Genomic DNA, 23,908 nt, shown 5'->3' with positions numbered 1-23,908 from the left:
AAGTGCTATCCAAAGGGAATCTTTCCCAGACATGATAGTATTACTATATTATAATTACTTTGAAATATTGATGGTTTGATTGTAATAGGTATATAAAACTATTGGTATGACATAGGCTCTTGTTTCAAGCATATTTGTATTAAAAAGCTTGACGTTAACTTGTATGATAAAATAGTGTGTGAATGGTCCATAACGACGAGGAAATAGCCTGAACACCATCACAATGCATTGGCATGCTGAAATATTCCATATAAAAAATAATGGACATCATAAAGCTATTCTTGCATATTTGTGAAGCTTTCAAATTTTATGCCATTTGGTTTGTATTAATCTCACAAAATTTAGATGCCCAAGAAGGAATGGCCAGAGAAGGAGAGGGAGATGTTCAGAAACCAATCTCAGATCTGCTTTCTAGTCATAAAAGGTAAATCCAAGATTTAGAGCTAATCTAAATATGGCTACTCTTTTTTTTTTTTTCTGGTTTTGGTTGAACTTAGATATTCTAAATTTTTATTATATTTTTTCTATTAGTAAGGATGATAATCTTGAATCTTCTGTGTGAAATTTTCTCGTTAATCTTTGAAATCGTTGTTTATAAATTTTTTTGTTAGGTTTTCTTATTTTCTATAATAATAATGATCAATATGCTTTCTCTCCTGAATTAGACTATGTAGATTTGTTTATTGTCACTGTTTTGGATCAAACACTATGATCTGTAATCAGAACAGAAAATAAACATAAATTGTCTCCAATTTATTGATGATGAATTATAAGATTTGATCTAAAACATTAATGAAAATCTTATATTTAAGTTCATCAATACTGACAGAAATTTTTACAAACGAAGGTCAAATTTGATCTCAGAATTTCTTTGAGCCCATTCATCCACAATTTTGTTTCAATTTCTAGAAACGAAGGTCAAATATGATCTCTAGATAACTTTTTTCTATTAGTATAATTATATCTAATAGAGTTTCTTTGAGCCCATTCATTCACAAATTTATTTGAATTGCACTACAAACATGTCACCGATCCACTGAAGTCATAAGAAATCTTAATCCAGTTCAAAATATGTAAACCTGTTTAGCCTTGTTTTATCAATATCACAGTACAACTGTTCAGAATTTATAAACTTAATTCGAACTTTTTAACTATTACTTTTCTAAATTTGATCATATAGGAATTTTTTTATCATCAATGTTTCAAATAAAACTCTATGATCTATAATTTGTAGGTGGTGGTGTGATCAGACCGTTGCAGTTGTGACTGGCGCTAACAAAGGAATAGGGTTTGAGATAGCGAGACAGTTAGCAAAGCTGAGATTAACTGTGATCTTGACATCCAGGGATCCATCAAGGGGAAGAAGAGCAGTTGATGAGCTGACTACACATGAGAAGCTGACTGTTGCCTTTTTTCCCTTGGATATAGCAGATAAGGGTTCTATACAAGATTTTGTTAGATGGTTTGAGACAACATATGGTGTCCTTGATGTTCTTGTGGGTTATGATCCTTTTTTGTATGCTTTTTTTCGAAGCCCAATTGGGTTTTGTGTGTATGGTAGCTGGAAGCCAAAAGGATCTACTTTATTACTAAATTTATAAATTTATAGATTTCTTAAGTTGTGGGGTCTAATGTTATGAAGTGCTTGTCCGCAGGTAAATAATGCTGCTGTTTCATTTAATGACATCAATGAGAACTCTGTAGAACATGCAAAGACAGTAATAGAAACAAATTACTATGGCACGAAAGCATTGACTGAAGCTCTTTTGCCTCTCTTCAGATCTTCATCTTCTTGTGCTAGGATTTTGAATGTGAGCTCAAGGCTTGGCCTATTAAATGTAAGCAACCATGTGACAAAAATAGGACAAAATAAATCTTACTAAACATTTATTTGGCTTTCTTACGGACAGTTCAAATATCACACATTAAAATTTGATTCTTAGACTAAAACGTTAAGTAGTCAAAGTTCGTTTATTCTTCCAAGCTAATTTCTTCCTCAGTATATGATGTTTAAGAATGACCAATTTCTCATTATGTTTAAGTTATTTCATCAATCTATTTTAAAAACCCATATCATTTGGATTTGCAGAAGTTAAGAAGAGAGAGCCTAAGGAAAAGACTAAAAGATGTGGAGAATCTACAGCAATCTGAGATCGATGAGATGGTGGACACTTTTGTGAAACAAACACAATTAGGGACATGGGAAAGTGAGGGATGGCCTACAGTGTGGCCTGATTACTCAGTCTCTAAGCTTGCTCTAAATGCCTATTCTAGACTCCTTGCAAAAAGGCTTTCATCTGAGGGTCGTAGAATAAGCATTAACAGCTACTGTCCTGGCTTTGTCAAGACATCAATGACCAAAGGAGTAGGCAAATACACAGCAGAGGAGGCCGCTGTTAATGCTGTATGGATTGTGCTACTACCTCCAGATCTCCTGCCTACTGGAAAATTTTATAAGGCTAGGCAACAGATCTGTTTCTCCAAATTGTAATTTGTTCTTAAACAAAAACTTTCCAATGATTTTAAGATTTGGAGTTAAATGTATTTGTTTGAAGTTATTAATCTAAGAGGTCATAAGGAGGGACATCATTTCTAACATGAACATCCAACAATAACACTTCAATATAGGTTATGGGTTTAAATCTATGATGATGTAACAATCATGTTATGTTATTACCAATCTAAAAAATCTTTTTTTTTTAAAACATTGTAAGTCCAATCAACTCATATGAATCGTAGTTCATTAAGTAAATTTTTTAATGTGACTGATATGTATTTTTCGTAAAAAAATAAACTGAAAAAGACTGAATCTTGTGATCTTTCATCAACCACAAGAAATTCTAGTTAACTAGGCTAAACGTCTAATCGATAAAACTCTTATATATTAGCCCGTTTGGTTGCGGGAATAGGAATAGGGGAATAGGAATAGCTATTCTGGAATACTTATTCTGGAATAAAAAATGGGGTTACGTATTCCTATTATCTGTTTGGTTCAGCCAGAATTTAATGGGAATTCACAGAGCCAAAATTTTATGTTTTCTAAAATAAATAAAACTGGAATAGGAATAAGTATTCTAATTCCACCTATTTGGGTGGAATTGCAAAACCTCATTTTTGGATCAAAATTGGAATACATATTCCTATTTTATTTCGTATTTCAATTCCAATTTGGTGCATCCAAATGAAGAATTCAAAATTTTAAGAATTTACATATGCCTATTCCGCTTGTATTCCCGTTGCCATAAATTAATTAAACTGTAAGTGAAAAGATATAAATCCTGCGTGTGGTTCCATGGTATAATTGTGAGTTGGGTGTCAATACTTTGTTTTATTTGCAAGGCATAGAGGTGTTCTAGCTTTGTAGGATTTGTAAATTTTGTACTATTATGGTTATTATTTTTGGACTTGGCTCTTATTTCATGGACAGCAATAGAACTACGAAATTATAAAGATATTTTATGTCAGCTATATCAGTGAGATAAGATAGGAATGAAAAGCCTGCACATTTTTAAATGGACGCTTGCAATGGTTTAATTAGTTTACGTTAACCTATGTCATTGAGATTAATAATAGACGGTAGCACTCTAGTGATAAATCAACAGCGAAATAGTGATAGTACTATAAAAACAGAGAATAAGAATTAGTATCATGAGAAAGGCAGGGTATTCATCTATTTTTAATATATTTATTTGACAACATCATATGCATTCAGTTGATGATGAAATGTTATTTTGTTACATTTTCAATTGATGATAAAAATATTTTTTGTTATATTAATATGAATATTGTTAGTGAAGATGAAAAGATAAAAGATAAAAAATATAAAAACAATATTTGGCTAAAGTGAAGAGACAGTCTTTCACTTGAAATTCAATTCATATTGTGAATAACAATACTTGGAGATATCACTTGTTTCCAAGGACTATTGTTACATTCTAACCAAATCAAGAGGAGGTTTATTAAAACTCCAAATTCTATTGTGAAATAACATTAGTATATGCATTTATATGCATCTATGAAATTTAGTCTAGTACCTATCATCTCCAACTTTAGTTTGTAAACACATCTAGCCATAAGAAATCTATCAAAATAGAAAGCATAACTTTTCTTGCTATGTATCCTTTTATTCGTCAACATGCTTCAGTAATCCAATTTAAGATACTTGTAATAAAATTCAAGATGTCCACCTATCAAGAAAGAACTCCTCTCAATCTCTAATATGTCACCTCAAAGATATACTTAGATTATTAGAACTCATGCCCACAAGATACCCAACCCATAAAACAAAATCGCAAGCTTCTTATATATTCATTAATTTGATCATATTTTTATCTATATGAATGCAACATGTCAATACTCACATAACTATAGAGCCAATAAACTAAGTGCATATTAACACTGTACTAATATATGGATACAAATAGTCCACATTTGAGTCTTCAATGTAACCGATGGGTAAAGATAGTTGGATGAATTGCACAACCCTTAGATCTCAAGTAGTGAGATGTCCAAATCCATTACATTAGTACATAAGTTTAGAGTTTTTCCTTTCTAACAATATCTTTAGAAATGACTCACAAGTGCCCAAGTGAAAGATAAAACTAAAACCAACAGAGAGATATACTTTGAACAGATTATCCTCCTTTGAATATTGGAGGTACAACTCTCTCTTAAGATGCTATCTCAATTTTGAATATGCTTTTAATTGGAAAGTGATAAAGGCAAACTAATATCTGCACATGGGTGAGTGCACCAAGATGGTATACAAAAAGACGAGTATAAGTGGACACCTTTTTTATGAAATCAAGTAAACTTAGATGAGACATTTGAGGGTCATCTACTAAAATTGACAAGATTTGTAAAACATATAAATTGTATTACTTTGAATTTACTTTCTAAACTACTAGAGTTTTTACAAAATGGATATGACTAGGTGGGTCAAACCTTGCACACACAAAAAATAGTTCTCAATTTTTTTAAGAAAACATAACATAGTTGTTTTTGTGTACAGCTCAAAAGACCAAGTTGTATTTAGTGTCTTGCATATCCCTTTAGTAGGATGATAGTTAAGAGTCATAGAAGTTGTGTATTTTTTTGTAATTTTATGATGAGTATTTTTTTAATTATGAATTATTGAACTGACTACATCCTGAAATTTTGGTACATGTTCGTGTGCTAAGCATAACTTGCATCAAAATAATCAAAAATAAATTTTATTTTTTTTAAATGTATAGTATCAAGTGTAGAATAGTAATATATAATTTATTTTAAATTTAGTTAAGTATATAAAACTTTATTAAAAAAATGGTAGACATATGTCTTTGAGAAATGTCAAGGCATTGGTAAAAGTAATTAAAGTTTACAATGTTAATGTTATCCAAAAAAAGAAAAATTTATATGGTTAAAAAACTAAGAAGATGTGTAAGATTATGGTGGTGATTTTAGAGATACACACTTCACCATTAGGAAACCTGATGAAGGCAAAGACAAGAATTCATCTTAGAAGATGAAAAAATGTCTAAAGGAAAAAAAATGAATCGAAAACAATCTCCCAAGCCTTTGGGTCATTTTCCTAGGCTATCACCAAGTCATAACTTAATCAGGTTTTTGGTATTCAAATAATTTGATTGCGTTATGAAAATAAAAAATACATTCAGAACTCGATTAGGTTCTACAAAACTCGATCGATTTTTGTATTACCTGATCAGGTTTTGTATTACAACTTCACAAGGTTAGATTGAGGGAGGGAGTGAGGCATAGAGAGAGAGAGAGAGATAGATCAGGTTATGTATTCTAATAAAAAATTGTTTGCCATGTCCCCAAACCTTGTCTCCATCCCATCCTCTCTCTACATCACTCCCTCTCTCTCATTTTCATTCTTTATCTTATCCCCATCTCTCTTTCTCCTATCCCCTTCTCTCTCTCACTCTTTATATCATATCCCCTAATCTCTCTCTCTCTCTCTCTCTCTCTCTCTCTCTCTCTCTCTCTCTCTCTCTCACACGCACATATCCCCTAATCGAGCTCTTTCTCTCTCTTTATCATATCCCCTTCTCTCTCACTCATTCTCTCCACCTCTCTCACTTTTTTTATCATATCAGCTAATCTCTCTCACACACACACGCTATTTCTATCATATCCCCTAATCTCCCTCCCTCTCTCTCTCTGTCTCTCTCTCTCTCTCTCTCTCTCTCATCCCATAATCTCTCTATCTCTCTCTCCATTCCTTCGATCTCATAATCTCTCTATCTATCTCTCTCCATCCCTCCTATCCCATAATCTCTCTCATATCTTAGGTATCCTCTTCCATTTCTCTCTCTCTCTCTCACCCCCATTCACTCTCCATCTCTCTTATTCACTCTCCCTCTTCATATCCCCTTCTATCTCTTTATCCTATCCTCGCCCTCTCTCTCACATTCTCTTCATCACTCCCTCCCTCCTTCAATCTACCTTTATGTAGTAGTAAACCATAACCCAATTGGTTATACAAAACCCAATCAGGTTATAAAAAACTCGATCAAGTTATACAAAATTTGATCGGGTTATTTGTCCATATGGATAATGCAATTAGAACTCAATAATCCTATCGGATTATACAAAACTTGATCGGTTTATTGAGTTGTAATTGCATTTTCCATATAGACAAATAAATTGATCAGGTTATTTGCCCATATGGACAATACAATTAGAATTCAATAACTCGATCAGGTTATACAAAACCTGATTGATTTATTGAAAACTATAAATAAAATAGCATGTCAATGGGTTTTATGTTGTTTCATTACAGTTTGGACCAAATTCTACTATTATTCACATGTATTTGTATACTAGGTATGCAAGTTTAAGTTTTCTTGTGCCTAGAAATGCTAATTTTGATTTTTTTCATGTGCCAACATCTTATTTTATGTTAGTATCTTACTGTGTACTTTATTCATGTTATTGTTTGTAGGGTAATTTGCATCTACAATCATGGGAAAGAACAAGAGAGGAATGATTGAAAAATGAGAGGCAACAAAGACAAAAACAAGGGAGTATATGAGGAGATTACATGAAGGTACATCAACAAATGACTCCAATGTAAGTGATGAAAATCTACCTATGGATATTGATGTCAAAAATGCACCTAATTTGACAAACAAAAATGTTCAACATAACCCAATTGAAATGATTATAAAAAATACACTTACGCCACCTAATGCCCCTAATGTGACATCTCAAGTTGAAATGATGAATGCACATGATGTAAGAAATGAAAATATAGAGCATGAATGTACATTATCTCCTAGAATAATTCATAGAAAACCAAAGTTTCTAATTGACATTGATGGAAATATTTTGAAGCCAATACATGATAAAATGTTAGAAAGAAATTGTAGGAGAATTGTTCGAAATATTTGAAATAACTATTTTAAAAATTTAAGTCAAAGTGGAAGATGCCAACTTCTTGTTGAAATGGTTAAAAATCTGAAATTTAGAGAGACAATGAGAATTTTGTGGTTAAGAACATCTAAAAATAGTAGTGAAAGAACCATTGTTAGAAATCTCTTTGATGCATACAAATCCATTTGTTCAAAATCACATATGGGTATGTGCAGATCATGGTGTGGCAAAAAGTGGCGATCTAAAAAATATGTAGTTCTAAAATACCTCAAAGCATTTCAAAATCTATTCCAATTTTTTTCTCACTCATCCTAATACCAAACCAAAAAATTAATACCATTATATGGTCTAGTATATCTTTGGATACCAACCCTACATGGTCACCTTTAAAAACTTCCCAAAAAAAGTGATTTTGGCCTATTCTTGTGTATTTTTTACTTCAGACATGTATCTCATGATTTTTTTTCCACCCAAATTTAATGAAATGAAAAGTTTTTTTTAAGAATGTTCTTAGCTTTTCATAAATGCAATTCCCATCAAATTATGAGTTTAGAAAGTAATTATTACTTATTTTCTAATCGAGTTACGTATAAAGTGTTGATTGACACACTGATTGAAAAACAACTATAACTTTCAAATAGTACAACATTTTTGAAATTCAAAAGATCCATCATATTCTATGCTTCTACTATAAGGGTGGGTGGAGGGAATTAAATTAAATTTTATAGAGTTTTGAATTAGTTAAGATGGTTAGACATGAGAATTTTTTAATTCCAAAAAAATCATAGTAGAAAATTCATAATTAATTATTTATTTAGAATAAAACCACCCAAAAATATGCACCACACTAGGGCATGAGTCTACTTTTTATATCTATAATATTACTAAAAAATATTATCATTTGATTTGGATTAAGGTGGTCAAACATACGACTACTTCTTATTTTTGTCTTGAACATTTTGTATTATTGCATTAAAATTAAAAAATTTGACCAATCACTTGTAAATTTTTTCAGATAAGATCTAGTAGTTTAGAAGCTAAATTCAATTTCTTAGAGATTCTTTTCTCTCAACTTTTTTGATAGAAATTTCATAGCAAGTTGAAAATTGCATATCAAGTTGACATACCGCTAATTTTTAGATTTTTCATTGCCACTTAAGGGTATAGTTTGGTTGACTAAAGGTGCTAATACAACTCAATGGGTGCTCACATCAACCATAATGGGAAAATAAATGGAAAAAACTCATATAGTAAGCAAAACAAGTAAATCATTAAGGATAAGTAAAAAAACATTAATCAAAGCCCTAGTGAGGCGAGAGAAATTTGAGAATTCTAATGAGACTTCCTTTTGGTCATTCCAAGGTAGATTCCCATGTATGGATAAATTTATTGTTGATACACTAAGAACATTATTATAAAACTTTTGGCATGACAACACAAGGGCTTCACCAAACCAAAAAGATGTTGTCAAAAGACAAATTGGAAAAACAAACTGTGAGCCACATGCAAAATATGTTTTGAATACAACAAAACACAATTTTATGAAATGTTTTTTTAAAGATTTCCTCAAATTAAAATCAGCCAAAGGTTTTTGGACATGACAAAACCATTATATATTAAGATAAATCATACATGCACTACATGTTGTTGTAGGGTTCATGTTGAGTTTTCTATGCATTATGATGTTTATCATTATATATGTTGTACTTTGCATACTAATGAAATATTGCAAGAATGTGGTCTACAATTACCTCCTAAGTCACCAAGAGAATTTATTGCAAGTGTACTATGTAAACGAGATGATGGGTGCAATTATTATAAGACCATGTGTTTGAAAGGTTTTTTCCCTCAATGTGGTGGTTTGAAAAAGTTGCATAGATGCCTACATCTAGATAGCACACATGAAATTGGTAAGACATTAGTTTCTCTTGGAAAGTACAAATCAATTATATATGGTGTTAAAGATGGAAAATAATTAAAGAGGTGTGAATTAGTGAAAAGTGATGTGTGTGTAGCTAATTTTATGAAATTATGTCAAGAGAAAATATTTTATGACTACATAGGTCATACACATAGAGCTAGATGGTTAGATGAGCAATTCAAGTTGTGTAAGGACACTTTTCCCTTGGGTACAATTGTGTCAGTTGTTCAATTTTCTGATAACTATACACTAAACCTCAAAATGAAGTGCAACCAATGTATTAAAACTCTATACAAGTGTCAATTTTTGTACACATAGCATTTATTCATGCACATGATAGCACAAAGGATGATAGAAAAATATTAAGAGAATGTCACTTTTATATTAATGATGATTGAACTCATTCATCAGAGTTTGTGCAAGGATGCTTTAGAGTTATTTGAGATGAAAGATACAATAACCACACTATATGGTCATACAATTGCACCACACAATTCAAGAATGCAAGGATGTTCTAGATTGGTTGAGTAGGATGCATGTGACAAGTGGAGTGCAACATTTTTGGAATTTTGTTGAGGTAGGACATGGAAAGGGAGAGCATGATGATGTTGGAGCATGTGTGAAAAGAGCCCTTAGTAGAGAGAAATTAAAGTATGAAGGTGGTGCAATATTAGAAAATGTTGAAACAATTGTCCAATGGTGCAATTCTAGGATGGGACGAGGTAAAATAGGTAAGTCTATGTTTTCTAGATATTTTTAGTTGATATATGAACCTAACATTGAAAATTTGCAAGATTGTTGTACACTTATAGGATCAAGTGAGATGCATTCATTTTGAAGTTCAAATGTAGTGTATCTAGGTATTCATACCAGAAAGCTTGCATGCTTTTTCTCTTCATATATGCATCAATTATGGAATGAATGTGAAAAAAAAGAGTGAGTTGACTAGTGGTCTTATAGACCTTTCGATCCAATTTATTCATATCAATTTCTTATAGTATTGCAACTCAACCAGGTTGAGGGGTTAATAGATTTTGAGCATGTATCTGACCTAGTTGAACTAGGTACTAAGTTATCAATTTGATACTTGGTTAAAATAGATTATTTTTAATTTTTCCATTAACTTACCCTTCTATATAATTCAAGTCATGTATATGCAGTTATTGCATATGAGAATAATGATGAAGGAACAAATTACTTTCTATGTCAGTGTATTGAGCCCAAAAAAAAATTGATAGTTGAAGTCATTGATGGTGAGGATATTGAGTACCCAATAGGATTCATTTTTGTGATAGGCACATGGCTTAGAAGGTGGTATATTTTTTTCCCAGGCTACCATAAATATCTATTTAAGTCAATTTGTCATGTATAATCTATTGAAATTCTAACTTTAAATTATCTTTACAATTAAATATAGATACCCTATAAAGAAATCTACCACATGTTTATTTGAGGATTTTGAGACACAAAAACATATTCTTCATTACTCTAACCTTATTTTTGCAACAAATATTCAATTGATACTGTATCATGGTAGGCCTCTTAACAAGAAGTTGTGGAAAGTATGTGAATCTAATCACAAAGCAATACTTGATACAATAAGGGTTAGAGTTGATCCAAAAAGTTCCCTTGATTGATTGCGTACTATATAGCTGAATCATTCTACATATGGTAGAATAATTTTGAATTTTTTGTATATATATTATGCGAAATGTTGCAACCTCGTAGTAATGTGCATATGTAGATGCCAAATTTTGTATATAAAAAAGAGAAGGCATGTAACATGTGCATCTTTGTATGCCATATTTTGTATAAAAATACAATAAGAGATGTCACGTGTGCATATTTAGATGCCAAATTTTGTATATAAAAAAGAGAAAACATGTAAATGTGCATATTAATATGTAATTTATTTTTTTGGTGGTTTTTAGACCTTGTCCTTGCTGTCACACTATGTGATTCAAGGAGGAGGTGATAACTATTATGTTCTTCACTTACTAATACTAACAACTAGACTTCTTCCAAGCCTACCAAGCATATCATATGCTATCCCTTAGAATTCTCCAAGGTTAGAGACTGAGTGATTGGCCTATTCCTTATGCCACCTCACCTAATCCAAATGTCGCTACCTATACCTTCACCAAAACCCCAACACTAACTCTTACACCTCCACCACCTTACACCCTCCAGGACCTTTAGCAACACCATACCCAATAATCTTCCAAAAGACTTAACTCATTTCCAACTAAGTGATTTCCAAAAATTCACAAGGTTCTATATCCCTTGGTGGGCTTCAAACACCAATTTCCATAAACATACCTAAGAAGGCTCTTCCTTGTAACCTTTCCTTAGGAAATAGGTAAGGAATCAAACTCTTCTTATTAAAATTCTTCAAAATGTTGTTTCTCAGGCTCCTTGTCTTCACTTCCAAATAGTTCTTGAACCTCCTATGAATGAACACAATCTTCTAAACCTTTATGCAGACCATACACTAACTTCTTTCATGTTTTTTTAAATTTTTAGACTATTGATTTACTGTTAATACATGTAGTAGCAAGTAACTTGCTGATTCATGGACATCTCCATTACAAGAAATAAGATAATGGTTCAACTTAGCTTGCAAATGGTTCTAAAAAATCTTAAGAGACTATACTAACTTTCCAATACATATGCAGCACTAATCACATCTGCCACTGTCACATTTTTTCCAAGAGTGTTGATTCATTGTGATTAATTATAGCAATGAGCAATTTGTTGATTTCATGACCATATCCATAATAAGAAACAAAGGTATGGTTTTACTCATTAGATGGAAAACTAAAACAATCAAAAGGAGCCTTTAAATCCTCCTCTACTTGATATATAGATAACATGTAGCAACTATAATCACTTTACCCAAAAATACACATTTACTGCTCAAACTGTGAATACAAAGAGCCATACCGATAATCAGAAATGCCAGTGATACATGTAGAACTTAGTAGTGATTCAAAATTCATTACCATGAAAGAGAGAGTTTAAGAGCAACAAAAACCATGAGGTAAGATAGGAGATAAAAGGACTGTAATTTGAATACTAGTATGTTAGCAGAACTTCACAAATAATTGATTTCTTATTCAAGATCAAACACTATCCATTCATTTCTCTTCTCCACATTTCTTTTTCTCCATCTCTTAACATGATATTACAATGTTTTATATACAAAAATGACTTTTCACATCCTCTAAGAGGTTGTTCAAGGTGGATGATTGTTCACCTTCTAAAACTTGCCATCTTGAACGAAAATTGTTGATTGCAACTTTTGACAATTTTACACTTTTTTTGCATATTTTGTATTTTATGAATATCATGATTCCTAGCCACCCTAAATAGGTTATAAAAACTTATTATGACCTTTCAATACTACATTATACTCCATTCATGCCCTTGCATGGCATTTTCCCACTTTTGACTCACTATGACCCTTAATGCATAAACTAGAACTTGGTCAACATGACCTTAATAGAACATCTAACAACATGAAATGAAATAACTAATATCCTAATCTAACATGACATAAAAACCTACTAATTATGACTTTACATTCCATGGAGATGGTCAGGGTTCCTTGCACCACTATGTCACCCATTTTTATAGTTACAAAAACATGTTATATCTCATTGGTACAAGACAAAAGTCAAATACTCAACAAATGTCGAATGTGAAAAATACGAATATTGAATATATACAATAAAAAAGTTGAATACCCAAAAAATATTGAATGTGTACAATATAAATATCAAATGTGCATAATATAAATCTTGAATATATATAATACAAAAGTCAAATATATGTTGAAATGTCATGTGATGACCACAACTACATATTTATATCACTATCAATATCTATGACTATGTAGAATCATCAAAATTGAGCCTTTTTGATGCAGTTTGTGGCTTGCCAAGTGTTTGTAGAAGAAAATTAAAATACACTATCAAATATCTTATCTATAAGTAATATGAAAATAACTAGAAATTGGGTTCTAAATTGTGGATAGTTGAGTTGTTCATTACCTCATCCCTTTATCCCATAGTTGGATTGAATGATAGTGGTAATGGGCTCCTTCGTTGATGGGTGGGACTCCTCACAAAATGATGAGGTAGAGTGACAATGGGAGATACAACTACTAATGAATCAATGCTCACGTGAGGCACAACCTATATGATAAGTGATAAAATATTAGCATTATAGAGTGGCATTAGGGATTACAAATAGAGTAAAAAATAAAAAATGTACAACCTAAGCTACATCTCTTGTGCTAACAAGAGGTACAAGCACTAATGAATCAATGTTGGTATGAGGCACAACCTGTATGATAAGCAATAAAATGTTAGCATTATACAATGGCATTAGGGATTACAAATAGAGTAAAAAAACAAAAAATGTACTATAGGTTGAGCTAGATCTCTCATGCTAGCAAGAGGTAAAAGTAGTGATGAATCAATGCTAGCATGAGGCTCAACCTGTATCATAAGCGATAAAATGTTAGCATTATAGAGTGGCATCAGGGATTACAAATAGAGTAAAAAAACCAAAAAATATATTGCACCCTGAGCTAGATCTCCCATGCTAGTAGGAGGTAAAAGCATTGACGAATCAATGTTGGTATGAGGCACAGCTTGTATGATAAGTGATAAAATGTTAGCATTATAGAGTGCCATTAGGAATTACAAATAGAGTAAAAAAACAAAAAATGTACTACAGCCTGAGCTAGATCCCCCATGCTAGCAGGAGGTACAAGCACTGACGAATCAATGCTAGTATGAGGCACAACTTGTATGGTAAGTGTTAAAATATTAGAATTGTAAAGTAGGTATTAGGTATTTCTATCACACACACAAGCAATCCAAATTGAGATCACAAAAGGGCTTCAACTAAGACTCTACATGCATACCTCTAGCCTTTATTGTGTTTGACCCCTCCTTTGACACTTAGGAGTCCTAAAAAAATGAAATGGGAAAGGATTTGCACGAAGTCTGGAAGAGTGTTGTAATAGGTAAAAGATAAATAACACGTGTTAATAAGACAAATTGTTGATAATTATTATAAAACTAAAGAAAAAAATATGTACTCATTTGTAAATGCAACTGTTTAATATGTATATAGAACAAATGCATACTATAACCTAAAATTTATGAGAAGGAAAATATAAAATTTTACCTCTTCCATTGCCTCAACATTGGCAATCTCAGGAGCATTCATCAACTCTACAAAAAATAAATTATTTCTACATATATTCAACAAACAAGTCAATACATATTCATTAATATTGAGTACATGTATATACTTTCATTCATAATAAATTTTAAAATATAAACTTGACTTGTATTTAATACCTTTTTTTTTTGTTTTGGTGTTCTTGCTAATTTTTTCCCCTTTCCTCCAAACCTCGATCTATGTGGAGTGCTCTAAAGAAGAAGAAAATATAACATAAGAGGAATCAATAAAACACATCATGAGTTTAACTCAAATGTAAACTCAATAGGTGTGCAAACTATGATACCACATAGCTCTCAATACCAAAGTTAATGGTAGAAAGCATGGCATCATCAATTTGAGAAATTTTAGCTCATGACAAGCCCTATAAAATAGTAAAGAGTATTGTTATAAGTATGAGATAATGTTGTAAATGGAAAGAAGGCACAATAACAAAAATAAGATCATAAGAGGGGAAGAATACAAAGGGACTTGAAGGACAATATTGAAAGGATAGTACAAGGCCTGGAAATTGAAAACAAAGAGACTGAGAAGGAAAAGAGAGATGTGAATGAACTTTTAGCATCTTGTCAAGAAATAAAAGTGGAGATTCATGATCTTCATACTCTTCTTAGACACCCTATGTGATATGGAGGTTCTTTGATGTATATGGGTATATGGAGGATGAACTCAAATGATGTTCATTAGATGGAGTTTGGGTATGCTAGGAGCAAGATATATGTGGATGGGAATTGGATGGATTTGATGAATTTGGGAGGGTTTCGATGATGGTAGGAGATGTAAAGGTATTATTGTACTTTTAAGAACACCAATTAAGAAACAATATTTCATATCCAATGTATAATTTTACTTTTAAGAATATTTTAAAAACTTTACCTTATGTGTTCTTGCTTCTAGCCTCACACCTGTAGCTGAATGAGTACTATGTTATGTTCTCATACCATGTGCTACACCCTAAATTGCATATTGTTTGAACATATCAATCTAAAGGTGTTCTATAAAAAAAAAAAAATTAAATTACTTTTATGATATTTCTAGGTGATTAAATAATATCATGTAAAAACTCATGAGGTTCATTAGATGGGGTTTGGGTAATGGTAGGAGCAAGAGATGTGGATGGGAATTGGATGGATTTGATGAATGAGAGGGTTTCAACAATGGTAGGAGATGGAAGAGGATCTTCAAGCGAGTTGTTAGTGTCATACCAATTAAGAAACAATATTTTAAATCCAATGTATTATTATACTTTTAAGAATATCTAAAAAAACTTTACCTTAGGTATTCTTGCTCCTAGCCTCTCACCTCTAGTAGATTGAGTATTATGTGGTGGTCTCGTACTTCTTGTTGTGCACTGCATTGCATATTTTTCACATATCAATCTAGAGTGATCTATAAAATATTTTTTTTAACTTTTATGATACTTAGGTGATTAAATAATATCATGTCAAAACTCAAACAAACAAACAAACATGTGTCCCCTATCTATCAAAGACCATTGTCATCAAATCATTTATGAGTGTGAAATCCCCATCTCCATATGAATAAAAAGTATTCATGCAATGTACACATGGATGAGATGAAACTTCGTCCTCAAACGCATCTGTATCTATCCCATCACACATGTGTTGATAACTAAAACAAAAATGTTGATTGGGCCTTGAAGACTATAATGATACTCATGATGATGATTTAGGTGGTACAAGTGAAGATGAAACTAGTGGTACAAGTGACACAAGCAGAGATGACACTAGTGGTGTAGGTGACACAAGAAGAGATAACATTGATGATGCAAGTAATGCTGATGGAGTTGTCATAGGCTATGATAATCAAGGTGTCATAGGTGATGATGATAAATTCGTCACATGTTGTGATGACCCTAGTGCCATAGGTGATGATGATGGAGTTCTCACATGTTTTGATGACACTAAAGGTGCATCTAATGATGGTCAAGGTGCCATAGGTGAAGAAAAACCACCTAACTGTAAGCCATGTTGAATGATAACATTTGTCAATGATGCAATCGTATGAAGAGTTTTTAAATCAATAGATTCCTTTAAAATTTATGGGAGCACAACATGAGGCATGATTTTTCATACTGTACATCTCCTCTCATGTTGTGGTACCACCCTATGAGTCCCAGGTCTATCTTGTGTAGAGCCTCTCCCTCTACCTATAAACTAACGAATGTTAAAGTAATTTGCCTTCTCACCAAGGATGAACTCGCAATATAGCTTTCTCAAAAAATATAAAGGCACCTCATAATTCTTACACGGTGGCAGGTCAAATACCATATACCACCTATCCCAAAAACATGATCTCATCTTAGCATGAGTGCACCAATGAATAAGAAAAGTTTTGGTTCTGTGTAATATGGAGTTTTCGAATATAGGACTGGTGAAAAGAGAACATATAGTACCTTTCTTTATGTCTTTATCTTTCACTTGCCAATATGATAACCCATCGGCATAAAATGCACAACACCTATCCCTCCATGTACCCCATCTCATTACCTCCCTAGACACCTCATTTACATTTTGGGCCATTTGTTCAAGTGTATTCACTAGGGTTGAGTGATGATCAAGTGTAGATGACCACAATCTATTGACCATTTAAGTAATGTTAGCACTATTTTGTGAGAGCCAATTTATGAGATCCTCTTGTGTAGTAGTTAAATGATGTAATTGTATGTGTGGCGGGTTTATAGGAGGTGGCGGTTGTTGAATAAGAACATTGAGTGAGGTTTTTGTGGTCGTGTCACTATGGGTGGACGATTTTGTGGTTGTGTCACTAGGGTGGAGTGTTTTGTGGTTGTGTCATGATGGGTGGAGGGTTTGATTGTCTAGGAGGTGGTTTTTCTTCTCTCCTTCATTTTCTTAGATTCCTTGATGTATCTACATTAAAAAAAATTAAAACAATAATAAAACTTATAAATTACAAAACAAAATTATAAAACTTGATAAAAAATACATAAACAACGAATAGAATGAAGACTTACCTTGTTTTTAGTGTTTCATGGATGGAGATGCAATCAAAAATTAGTTTCTATGGTAAACTCGATCTAGTTTTGGTGTTCTCGCTATGGAATCCATGCTACTACTATAATTTGAGGGTATAGCAATGCCCTCAAATGTGGACAGTAGTAAAAATATATACTTTACAAAACCTAATCAGTTTGTGTAAAGTATAATGTGTAGGATTGGATACCAAGCCTGGCTAGCATTTCACTTTTAAATAACCCAATCGGGTTATTGGATTTTTTTCTTTTTTTGGAAAGGGGTGTCCACTTTTTTGTACACCATCTTGGCTCACTTACCCACATTTCTATGTTATACATACAAAGAAGGATTTGGAGAAAGTCTAAAGAAATGACAAAAAGTCTAACTTATTTAGAATATGATATCAAAGAACAAGGAAAGAGTTCCTCACTAAATAGAAACATAAGGTTTTTAGAAATAAACATAAGGTAGCCATTTCAAATAGGCAAATATTACATGATACTATCATAACACAAAGTTTAATCTATAGTCAAGGAAAAACATGACAAATTCATAACTTTGTATACGTACATTCTTATTAAATGATAATTGCGGAGAAATTTATTACATAAAGTTAAATTCATTTCCTCTACTAAAAATAATTACATCAAAATTTTATTTATTTCCTCCTTGCTCTCATTTCCTTTCTGACCATCAAGCCCCCTCTCTATACAATATAGCAAAATCCATTGAAATATACAATAACACTCTTAAAAGTGACTGGTATCAAGAAAATATAAAAAATGGTATGAGTTATATCATTGTAGAAATTACTTATTGCCAAGATTAAATACACGCTAAAATAGGTGAAACCATTATTTAGGTTGTAGGAACCCATTCTACTTATTCCAACTAAAATTCCATCAAGAGATGATGATGCAGGAGTATCCTACATGTAAGAGCAATCTTGCATCACCTAAAAATATTTCCTTTTAGTTGTTTCAATAAGGGTTGTCTTAATGCAAAGTTGTTGTATGTGGAGGCTTGCTACTTAGTAAGTCCATCATACAAGTTCAGAATGTTCTAATTTCAGTGGTGAAGGTTCATTTTAGTTATATCAATTTCTCTGTGGAGTTTCATGGGTAGATTAAATATGTATTTGTAAAGTTATTACAGATTTTCAGTGTGTAATTTTGGTATAAAAACTCCAAGCTCAATTTTGAAGGCCTTAGAGGCCTAGGATGAGGCAAAAAAACTTGATGGATGGGTGCTTGCATGGATCCAAGCTTGTAGATCAAGAGCTAAGGTTTTTTAAAAGTGGTTATAATAGCCAATAGGAGCAACAGTTCGAGAGTTATCGTCTTCCAAAGTTGGGCTACCCAAAACTTCTAAAATAAATGTTAAATGTGTATTTGGCCAACTCTATATGTATTGTTAGGGTCTGTCGGCCCTAGGTGTTAAGTTTGAGTGTCTAGAACCTTCTCGAGCAGCATAAAATTACCTATTTAAGAAATGCCTAAACATTATTGAGAACAACTCTAGGTGATAGTTCACAGCTCTGTCTTGCAAATTACTATGATGAAGGCACCCATGTGTGTTAGCATATTGTAATTTTGACTTCTGTAATTCTGCATTTGTGGCGATAATAAGAAGCACATATTTTATTCTCACAATTGTTGTTGTTTCTTTGTCTATGTTATGTGTTTATGACATTAAGGGGAGCACCCTTCATCAAATGATGATTTGTCTCTTCTTCCTCTAAGATAAAAATATGTTTTTAGTACTCTAGATAGGTAGTGATTTCCATCCATGTCGAATGCCATAAGTGAGATATCATATCAAACTATTCTAAATCAAGCCAATTTAAATTTTGTTAAACCATAGGTCCATGTGGATGGTTTAAACATCACACACTGTGCTTCATTCTAAGACTAAAAGTGCTAAATAGTCATACTTGACTTATTTTTTCTAAGCTTAATTTACTCTAGGTTAGTGTGTGATGTTTAAAGATGGCCTAGGTCCATGTTCTTCATCTCACTCTTTTATGGTCACTAGAAGCACCATTCTAAAAAATCAACTAGGTTTTTTTTGCAAGAATGGAGTTAACTTGAAAATATCACCACTTTCCTTGATAAAAAAAAGGTCTTCAAACTTATTTAATGTTGATTGATGAAGATAATAAGTCTTTTTTTGAAAAAATGTGTGTCCACCTCTGTAAGCTTGTTCTATTATGCCTCTACATGTAAAAGAATTATTATTTTTTATATTCACACTAATTTTTATGGAAAGTTGAGTCTCGCCTTTTGGTCAAGAGATGGTTGTTCACCACCCTTAGGTGTATCAGACAATCACAAAACCTTAAAAATATTACTCCTACTATTAAGGTGAAAATATTTGAACTCCTAATAGAATATTCTCATATTGGGGAATGCACGAGATGGAAGTCCACAGCTTGGTTTTAAATTTTCATAGGTTTAATAGTATGTAGGATCCGAGGATTAGGCAATCTCCAAACTCTAGAACAAGGTCAAATTTTACTTTATTTTGATCTATAGATAATATGCAACAACCCAACTTAGTCTAGGGACTTTTTCATTCACATGGTAGTTTTCAACCTTAGAAACCATCATTAATGGGGCAATTTTAAAATTTTAAAAATAGGTGGGTCTCAAATTAGGGTCATCAATCAGTTATCTAAAAATTGAGACATCCAAAATGATGTAGACTAACAATAAATATACAAAATAAAAAATTAAAGTCACTAGATCTCATTTTTACTAATTTAAATTTAAAAGAATCTGTTTTATTCCTTTTTAGAAAAAAGAGTTATGTATAGTATCAAATGAATAACACAAAATGATAGATCACTAGTTTATATCATCTTCAAATTCTTAATTGTTTGCAACAATAGGTCTTTGAATTTGAATTTTATTACAATATTCATTTTAGTATCAAAGTTAATAAAAACATGTAACCCACTATTCTTTGACCACCCCTATGAAGTAATCATAGATTAAAAAGAGAGAAATTATGAATCATATGAAATAGTTTGTGTCCTAAAAACACCTCAAATTCCTAAGTTGTGTGAAGAAAGATCCCCTTGACACCTAAAAATACCTCAAATTTCTAATTTGTGTCAAGAAAGATCCTCTTCACACCCCTAGCTAAAGCCTTGACAACAACCAATTGTTCAATCTCTAAGATCGAAAAAATATATATATCCAACATCAATTTAATCATTTGTGAGTAAGGAAGACCAAACATAGATTTCCATTCCAAATTTGAGAAATCAACTCAATAAAATCTCCTAAAAGTAAAAATTAATAAATAAACTTATATGCATTGGGAGATAAACATAACAAATACTCTGCAAAGGAACCCTCTAGGACTAGCTAGCATAGCTCAAGATTCACGTATTCATGATAAACTAAAGCATACAATATATAATGCATCTATAAATAAGATATTATAAATATCAAGTGGCTCAAGAATGGGGAATGAGATCACTCCTCCAAAATATAAGAATATTTGGCATTCTCTCCGAGAACAATATCCTCTATAGATCAATCATTAAATTTTATCCATGTCTAGGTGAAAAATCCTTAAATTTTATTGTTGAAACCTCCAAAGAATAACCATTTGAATGAATGCCTCATTCAAGTTTTTAAATATTCATGAGAACCTCCAATTAATTAATCCTTTGTAACCTTCAAATTCAACTTTATGCTATTAAAAAAATGAACAATGTACCCAATTACCTCGAAAATTGACTAAATCACTATCAAAGTTCTAAGTACATATCTATAGAGTTAGGAACACATCATGTCATGATATCAAAAACCATCTAACCAAGGATCAATAAATACATTATCAATCCATGAAAAAAGGTTATTTTTATACATTAATATTTTTCTCATTGCTAAATGGAAAGAGAAAAAATAAGGAATATGAAAGGACTAGTTAGTTGAAAATGAAGAGACAAGCTTAGAACTAATCAAGTATGAATTAGACTCTAATCCTCTTGGTAAAGGAAATAAATATTTGTATCTTGAAGAATAATTTAAGAAACCATCCTTGGGATATAATGTAAGTATTGGTAGGAAGGATACAAGGTATAGAGCTATTGTTACATATTTAATAAGATTGTGTTAAAAGAATGAGACTTGTAAAACTTTTTTTTCAACTTGATATTTATATCTTTATATAGGAATGAGAATATTTGTAAAAAGGGGTAGCTTTAAGAAACCCCCTATTGGTAAAATATGTAAAATGTTGGACACAACTAAAGCTTATGAAAGAAAGAAGGAGAGATTGTTGGATATAAGTCAAAACTGAGCTATGAATTATATGTAGAAGAGTTAGATTAGTTGTTATGTTATCATTGATGTCAAGTTGATTGAAATTGCTAATTTATGTAAATTGCAATCATTTGCAAGATATGTTATTAAATAAAGAAGTGAAAATTAAAGTATGAAGAAGAGATTTAGAAGTGTTGTTGAGTGCATCAACCTAATTGGTCAAGTGATGAATTGGTCTATGATAGTGTAATGTTGGTTTGATTATTGTACATGATTTGATGAAGTTTTGAGATGATGTATAGAATAGTTTGGTTAGAAATAAATTAATGAATTTGGCTAGTGAAATGATAAGGAATCAATGAGTTACATTGAGCTAGACATTTTGATCGATAAATGAAGAGAAAGAGGGAGGTTAAGTAAGAGCAATATCAACTGAGATGAAGTGTTAACTAAGAAATCATACTTTTGACTAAGTTAATTATTAACTAAGTGATGAAGGTTTTTAGTGAAGCAAGAACACATTTTGGTAAAAGATAATAGTTTGTGAAAGATTGAGTAACAAATGACATCAAGAAAAGATCCAGACCATTCTACAAGATTCTAAGATAAGGAAGAAGTCAATTAACAAGGTTAGTGGCTTGAATAATTAAGGAAAGATTTGATGGTTAAGATTTGAGGGGTATTTTGAGATCCAAGAAAAGTTCAAGTTCTAGGGTGGAAATATAGGTAGAAAGATCCGAATAATTTTTTACCTAGAACTATGTTCAATGTACTTGAGTTCGTTCATGATTGTGTGGATGAGATTAATTCATGGAAATCCTAATGAATGAGATGAAGTAGCAAAAATGTATTTAAATAAAGAAGAGACATGAAGATAAATACTACTGGTATATTTGCTAGTCAAATTGATGCAAAGTTGATGGAGGAGATCATATCAAGCAGATTTAAAATGTGGGTTGAAGTGGAGTGAAGAGTTGATGTGATGGAAAGTCAATGGACAAATATATGAGTAGGGTGAAAATTTGAACAATAAAAGTGAGTTCCATATTTATCAGATCATTCTATTTTTACTCTCTAACCATTATAGCATAAAATATCTTAACCAAGTGGAATTAACAATCTTTATTTGTAAGTCCTTTTGTAAGGTGACATTCGATTGAATTTTTGTAAGTATTTTAGAGAGGCTAGTCATTGAAGGGTGGAAAGGTCTATATTATCTTTGTTGAAAATCCCCTAATAGGGTTACACCTAACAAGTGTGCTTATAACCTTTGATAGGGTTAGATCTTAACCAAGATCACTTTAGAATAGTGAATTATTTTTGGGTGACAATTCCCAAGAGGTTTTTACCCTAATTAGGTTGCCATGTTAAAAATAATAATATTAATGTGTGTATGAATGTTTTACATGTTACTTTTTGTTTACATGTTAAAATTGTAATTGTTACTCTAATGTAGTTAATGAAGTTGATACTCAGTATAAGAAGTGCAAATTTGTTTACTACATAAGGTTGATTAAGTTGTTCCGATTATCGAGTTGAATTACTAATAAGTTAAAGTTGGTTTAAGTGTGGTGAATTATTTAAAAGGTCCTTAGGACAATTGATTCACCACCTTTCTCAATTATCTAACAACCAATATTAGATTGAAGGTTCTCGGAGGAACAAGTTTACAAGAGCTAACCTAAAGATTTGAAGATGTATAAGAGATAGGTACCAAATTTGAACAAGGAGAACTTTCCATCATGGAAAAGAAGAATGAAATTTCACTTATCTCGCATTGGAGATCTACATTATACTACCTAGATAATTAGCACATCATTGCCCCTAGACCTATGGTACTTGTGCAAATGAGAGAAAAGCAAGAACACAACTCCCTGATGATAGAGATTGATTCTTCATTAACTAATCATAAATTTGATGATATCAAATATTGTGCTACTACTAAGGAGATATGGTAAGAACTAACACTTGTTAATAAAAGAGATCAAAATGTGATAAGGGCAAAGAATTAAAGTCTTAGAAGAAAGTTTGATGACATAAGAATGAAACAAGGTGAAAATATTATGCAATATAATAAC

General features: G+C 31.8%; 1 protein-coding gene across 1 annotated transcript; it reads left to right on the top strand.

Annotated features, from left to right (window-relative positions):
- The first annotated feature begins 348 nt into the window (after positions 1-348).
- Positions 349-2,491, top strand: LOC149556208 (short-chain dehydrogenase/reductase 2-like). Its single transcript, XM_089785814.1, has 4 exons — positions 349-424; positions 1,235-1,496; positions 1,656-1,838; positions 2,090-2,491. Exons 1-4 carry the CDS (start codon positions 360-362, stop codon positions 2,489-2,491), a joined length of 912 nt encoding a protein of 303 aa, XP_089641940.1. The 5' UTR covers positions 349-359.
- The last annotated feature ends 21,417 nt before the right edge of the window (positions 2,492-23,908 follow it).

This window comes from Cupressus sempervirens, chromosome 5 (genome assembly GCF_028749045.1).
Source record: "Cupressus sempervirens isolate cs-2001-9-10 chromosome 5, ASM2874904v1, whole genome shotgun sequence".
Classification (NCBI taxonomy): Eukaryota; Viridiplantae; Streptophyta; class Pinopsida; order Cupressales; family Cupressaceae; genus Cupressus; species Cupressus sempervirens.
This window is presented reverse-complemented; position numbering and strand designations above follow the sequence as displayed.